The sequence below is a fragment of the Camelina sativa genome, chromosome 20 (assembly GCF_000633955.1).
Source record: "Camelina sativa cultivar DH55 chromosome 20, Cs, whole genome shotgun sequence".
Classification (NCBI taxonomy): Eukaryota; Viridiplantae; Streptophyta; class Magnoliopsida; order Brassicales; family Brassicaceae; genus Camelina; species Camelina sativa.
The window spans coordinates 1,856,413-1,863,171 of NC_025704.1; the positions used below are offsets into that span (position 1 = coordinate 1,856,413).

The following is a 6,759-nucleotide window of genomic DNA, read 5'->3' on the forward strand; positions in this document are numbered from 1 at the left end:
TCCTAATATGGTTTCTACAAGTAATTAATTAAAAACTTGCAAATTGTTACTATAAAATAATGTATTAGTGAGACGAATTTAGACGCATAAATTTGGTTGCTGACGTTCAAACTTCTACCAAATATCTTTCTCTTTTTAAACTATTCTTTTCTCCTCCAAGCCAATCCGACTTGTTTGCAGATATTTTATAAACCAATTTAACATCCTAATGTAAAACAGATGCTGTATTGCAATTATTGGCCTGAGATTGTTGTTCGTTGACTCAAAAAAGGAAAGAGTTCTTAAAAAAAAAGAATCTCGAAGATGAGCCTGGAGAATGCCGTAGCTTATTGGCCCATTAAACCAAATAATAAGTTATTTGGTTACTATTGGGCTATTGGGCCGTGTAACCTCTATGCCCGTCCCGGACCCGGACTGAACCCGGCTACTCCGAATCTGGCAATCTATCTGCCCAACTGCCTCGTTTCACTCTAAAGACATTTTCTACCAAAAAAAAAAGTAACGATTTCGAGAAATCTTCACACGGATTAGCAAAATGTCGGCGGCTCGCTCTGCGATCACAAAGCTTAGGTTGGCTCGATCCTTGGGGGAGAGTCAGATTGGAGGATCGCGCTCGGTGGAATCGACTCGAGGAACAGCGATTCGTTGCTTCAGCGACGACACAGGTCGTGTGCTCAGCGAAGAGGAACGCGCGAAAGAGAGCATGTACATCCAGGTTCTTCTTCTTCACCTTCGACCTTTTCCATCTCATGAATCATGATCTCTGTATATAGATGCTATCAGAGTTTGTTTCTGTTACTTATTGGGAAATGGCGTTAAGCACTGATTTTTTTTAAGTTTATGAGAAAAGACTGCTAAGATCCGAACGATGCTTATTCTTATCATACAATTGGATCCAATTGTTGTCTATTGAATTGCACAGTCGTGGTTATTGATCTATAGATGGATTAGTTTTTCAAGGCGCATTAGTTCATACAGAGGGAAAGAATTGAAGTTATGTTGCTGTGATCTTTGTTGAAGAAAGGAGAAGAACTGTGTGTGTTGTTGACATTTTTTTTAGCAATCTCTAATCTCTATAGGTTGTTTTGTTCCTTTTTGGTTTGAGGTTGAGCTCATAGTTAAGAGTGATAGACTTACTTGCATCTATAGGGATAGACTACTCCACTTGCATTACTCAGCCTAAGAAGAATTGGCCGTGACTATTGATGTTGATGTATTTTATTTGGGGGGGTAGTCTTGATTATGAAGCTATTTCTCTTCTAATTCAAAACTCAATTATTTAAGAATTCGACCCTTTTTGTTGTAGAAAATGGAGAAGGAGATACAGGAGAGGAAGAAAAAACTCGAGCAACAGAAGTCAGCTAATGAGAAAGGAAGTGCAGACAAGGTAAACTTTCATACCATCAACTACCATCGGTACTTTTCAAATCAAGTCTTCAGTTTTACGACATGTCTTGTAGTCAGAAGGGGATTTCTAGACCTGATTTTGGTTTTAATTTCACAATAAACGAAAATCTAGCTGAACACAGCAAATGAACCTGTTCATTGATTTGTTTGCTTTCACTCTCTTGTGCAGAAACCTGAGGGAAGCAAGCCATGAGTTCATCACTTGCAGTATGCAGAATCCGGTCATAAGGCAAGCGGTAGCGAAAAATAATAATGCCTTTTGACCTTTGTCCTCTCTTGTGTATGAGATTATGTACTTGTACAGAGATTTCAACCTTGCTGATGTATGTTTGTTTGTGTGTTCTAAGAAATCAAGTTTTATAATAATAACTGAAGAAACCAACCATATGCATTGATTCAAAATACCAAACATATCTGTGTTTACAAAAAGCTTCCCCTATACATAATTTTTATTCTTTCAGCATCATGATCATCTGTATAAAGAAAATTACCCAATCCTATGTTCTTCTTCTTTCCTATTCACATAAAATGAGTAAAACCCCCTATTAAAAACTAAACCCCCATCACAATTTCTTCTTTCCCCTTTAACTTCACATCCGAAAACCGAAATCCTCAAAATGACCAGGAGTAGTCAATTGCTGACCAAACTCAGACATAATCTGTTGCTGCTGCGGTGCCTGAACAGGACTCCCGTGCTGTCCAGTCCAGTCCATGTTAGACCCAGGCATAGCCAAGTTAGTGTCAACCGTCGTGATGTCATGTATGCTCGACCTTTTCCTCTCCTTCTTAACCGAGTTCTGTCTCAGAAAATACTTCTGTGCGTGACTCGCGACTTGCGTCGGCGTCCTCGTAACCACAACGTTCCTCGAGATGCTTCTCCAATCTCCCTTACCATATCTCTTTAATCCAATCAGAAACAATCTGCACCATAAGATTAAATGTAATCAATCACCTAAATTTAGCAAATTGAATTCCTAAATTCTCAAAACCCTAATTTTTTCAAAAATTGATTGATAAAAACAAAAAAGACATACTTGTGTTCGTTCTCAGTCCAAGGAGTTCCTCTTTTCCGTTCACTATCAGCATGTTTAGAGCCGAAAGAGATCTGACCAGCAGAGTCCCAACCAGCCGAGGCGGCGGCGGAGTCATCCATGTAATCAGGGACATCAACACGACCAGCATCAATCTCAAAGACATCATGAACCAAAGCCTCGTAATGCTCCTTAACTTCACCAGCAGATTTGTGAAGCTGATCAGCGATTCTCTCCCACCGATTAGGAGATCCTTCAGGGAAAAGAACCAAAGCTTGCTCAAACATCTTATCCTCCGACCTTGTCCACTGACTCGACGCCATATTATATATAACCGCTCTGTTGATGTGATGATTTTTTACAAAAACAAGAACCTGAAATTTGTTGGAAGAACCGGTTGGAGAATTTATACGGATTCTGTTCCTTTTTTTTTTTTGGGTGTGTGAAGGATTTTTATAAAAGAAGAGCTGGAAAATTAAAAATGAAATATAAGGAAGGAAGAAGCAGCTCAGAGACCAACTTCAACACGGTTTCTTCTGCAATTGGGATGTCTTCTTTTGTCTCTCTCTCTCTTTTTTTTCTCTTTTTAATTTTAATTTTTTTTAATTTTAGGGTTACACCTGACCTGACTTACTGAATTTTTGCTTCGAGTTTGTTACAGTTATTTTTTTCATTTCTTTTTTATAATAAGCAAATGCCACTTAATTTTTCCAATAATATTGGAACACGTAGATATTGAAGGGAAAAAAAACAACTAACCGCCTAAAAATACGAAAAAAGCAATCAATCTAGAAAGACTTGTCTTTAGGATTCACATTCTCGATTCAATCACATTCTCGATTCAATCACACAGTACTGTCTACATCTCCTTGTCACTATTTTTGTACTACAACCCCTAACTTCACTTTCGTAATAGTTATGGTTATCCCTGTGATTTCCCTTATAATTTTTTAGTCATACTTACTAGTAAAAAGTTATTTTCATCTTCTCGTGATGAAAAAAAAAAAAAAAAAGTGATTGTTCAAACGTTTGATGTGAAATTCTGTACCGCAAAGTTTGACTATAATGTTTTTGACAGTTGGATCATTAAGTCAAAATCAAATTCTCAACTGTTTTTAATCCCAAGTCCGAAGTGTAGTGGTGACCATTCATTAAAAGCTCCAAAACTCACGTCCATCATTAATTCAGAATGCTATTCAATATCCATAGCACTTTCATGCCTTGTTTAAACACTTTCATGCCTTGTTTAAACGAGTTTACTTAAATTAATTTTTGTCAAAAGTTTGCACTGCAAATATATTTAATATTTAATACTCCCTCTGTATCAAAATAGATGATGTTTTAGGAGTTTCACAGAAATTAAGAAAAACATTGAATGTTTAGGTATAAATACATTTTTATTTATAAAAATATATTTTCATAACTATCAACCAATAGTAATTCATTAAAAATTAAATTCTCAATCAATGATTCTTGAAAACTACAATTTCTTAGCATTAATTAGTAAAAAAATACAGAAAATCAATCTTTGTGATACAATTTTTTTTTTTAGAAAATCATCTATTATGATACAGAGGGAGTATTTAATATTTATATCACTTTTATGCCTTGTTTAAACGAGTTTACTTAAATTAGTTCATCATTAATTCAGAATGCTATTCAATATTTATAGCACTTTCATGCCTTGTTTAAACGAAGTTTATACTTAAATTAAAAAAATAAAGTTTGGATTGTAATCCTACTATATTAATTGAGAAGTACAAATATGAAACTAGCATTAAAATATGTAAAAAATTACTTTCAATTGCCATAAGAAAAACTTATTTTAGATTAATTAATTAATGAAATAAATATAATTAATTAAAAAAGAAAATCAGGGACACATTAAATAAAATTAATTGTAGAAAAGAAGATAAAATCTATTAGAATAAAACTAATTTGTATATAAAAAATTAACAGCTAAGATTTTAAAAATCTAATTAAATAAAAACTACAATTATAAACTTTATCAAAAAAAAATTTACCATAGGTTAAAATTTTTATAGACAAGAAAGGAAAACGAGCGAAAAAAACAATAATGTTGTTTTCAAAAAAGTTTTTCATAATATTCGCTAGCTATATGTAATTGCTCTTTTTTACATATTAGTTATATTTTTTTACCTACTTCACAACTATAACAAGAATTGCCTTTAATTGACAAATGTTTAAATAATTTTATTTATTATATGGCACATACAAATATTTTATTGACAGGTTTTTAATAAATATTTTTAAAATAAAAAATTATAATATAAGCAAACTGAATTTTTATCACAAATCATTATAAATAACATAATAACAAAATAACAAAATAATTTATTATAATTTTTCATCAAAAAAATTTAGCCCGTGATTTTCCACGGGTTAGTACCTAATTATACTAGTATTTAATAATTTTACTAGCATGGATTGTAAAATGGATAGAAGTATTTTCTTGTTACATTAACAACTGTTTGTTTGTAACTGTTTGATTTTTTATACGTATTATTATGATAAGATATAACACTCGAGTTTGTCTTATCTTATCCGTAGATCTCCCTTGTACTTTTTTTAAACTATATATATTCTCAACGACCTTCAACAAATTAACTAAAGAAAACAATGGAACTTCAACTAATATTTTAGTACTTTAGCTGTACTTGTTTCTTCTTCACACGCAGTTTACTTGTTTAAAAGAAAAAGAAAGGTTTAACACACTATGAGAACTGAGAATGAGCTTCTCCTTCCGAAGTGATTTAAATGCGGAGGAGTTTATCGCTGTAGAACAGTTCCGAACTAAATTGAAAGAGTTTGAGAATTTGAATTTGTATTGCTGTTTCTGGAAAAATTATTGGATCCCTTACAAGTGACACCCCCCTTACATATTTATACCGACCAATTAATTACTCAATTAATGTACAATTAATAGGGCACGATTTGCACGGACTAATTAATCCTCTTGAATGCAGGAATCTTTGACCGGGTCCGAGCTGCGAGCTGACCAGCATGAAACGTCTCCACGCTATCTTTCTTTCTCCGGGCCTGATGGGCCGATGAATAACATGCTTTTGGCCCATTAAACAAGCCCGGCCTAGGCCCTCTTGCCTATTACCCGAGATGGCAGATCGTGGGTACAACAGTTGCCCCCCAAGTCTCCCGAGCTGAACAGTTCGGGGGACTTTTGACCTTCAAGCGATCAATTTCGGGAAACCGAATATTTCCCCATATCTCCACGATTTGATCGAGGTAATGATGGGATTTGCCTTCCAGAACAAGCCTCGGGGCCCACTAGGTGGCGTGTTGGTTATAAGAGAGAAAAGAAACGGTGCGAGACCTTTCACTTCCCCAGGCAATCATTGCTTTCTGTTGCCGTGTATAAAGGTAACTCTCGACTTCTCTCTCACCCTTAATCCTCAATCGTGTTTATGTTTTTATGCTCTTAGATTTTCTCTTTTTTCTCCCGTAAATCTCTCTACTTTCATCGGAAAAAACCTTTGCTCTTCCTTCGTTCTTCACTAATTTCCCAGAAAAGAATGTCTCCTCCGAAATCCTCGTCTGGTAAACCCAAAAAACCCCTGATTCCAGGCACTTTTGGCCCTCATCCGCCGTCAATTCTCTCGGCGGCGAACCTGGCTGAGGTTAGAGGCTCCACCGGGATTTCGTCTGAGATTGAACTCAGATTCCCGGAATCCCATGAGTCCCTGGAGAACCCTCCTCCGGGATACTGCTGCGCGTTCGAGATTTTCTTCTCCGCGTGTGGTCTGTCGTTTCCCCTTCCCGAACTCATTGTTAAGATGATGTTCGAACTGGGCTTCGCTCTCCCCCAAATGTGCCCGAACTTCGTTCGGACCATTATGTGCTTGCAAACCCTGGGGGAAGAATTCAATTACCAGCTATCACTGGCGGACTTCCTCCAGGTATACACCGTGAAGACGGGTCGCACTAAGGGTACACTCTACGTGAGCCCGCTCTCCGGACTGAAGGTCTTCGACGACCTGCCTGAGAAAGACGAGAAATGGAGGAAATCTTATTTCTTCTTCCCGGTCAACGAGCTCACTTTCGGCCATCGCACGAGCTCGTTCGTTTCGAAGTGGACCTCGAAAATTGGTAGACTAGCGTTTCCTACTAGGTCCAGCTCGAGTGTAATTTTGTTTCTTAGTCTCACTTTTAACTGTTTCCTTTTCAGACCACTTCGAATGCGGATTGCTTTGCCCTACGTTTGCGGAGTTCTTTTCGAGGTTCTGTAGCCAGGGACAGATCGCTTGGGACTCTTTCTCCTGCGAGAGGATCAGAGAGTCCACGG

General features: G+C 36.4%; 2 protein-coding genes across 2 annotated transcripts; one reads left to right on the top strand and one right to left on the bottom strand.

Moving 5' to 3' along the window:
• LOC109131106 lies at positions 467–1,792 on the top strand. The gene is made up of 3 exons (XM_019241620.1): positions 467–715; positions 1,307–1,387; positions 1,577–1,792. Exons 1-3 carry the CDS (start codon positions 536–538, stop codon positions 1,598–1,600), a joined length of 285 nt encoding a protein of 94 aa, XP_019097165.1. The 5' UTR covers positions 467–535; the 3' UTR covers positions 1,601–1,792.
• LOC104768669 (transcription factor DIVARICATA-like) lies at positions 1,778–2,764 on the bottom strand (the record flags this gene model as incomplete). The annotated part of the gene is given in 2 exon segments (XM_010492694.2): positions 1,778–2,328; positions 2,442–2,764. Coding segments are annotated over 2 exon segments (651 nt in total). The 3' UTR covers positions 1,778–1,997.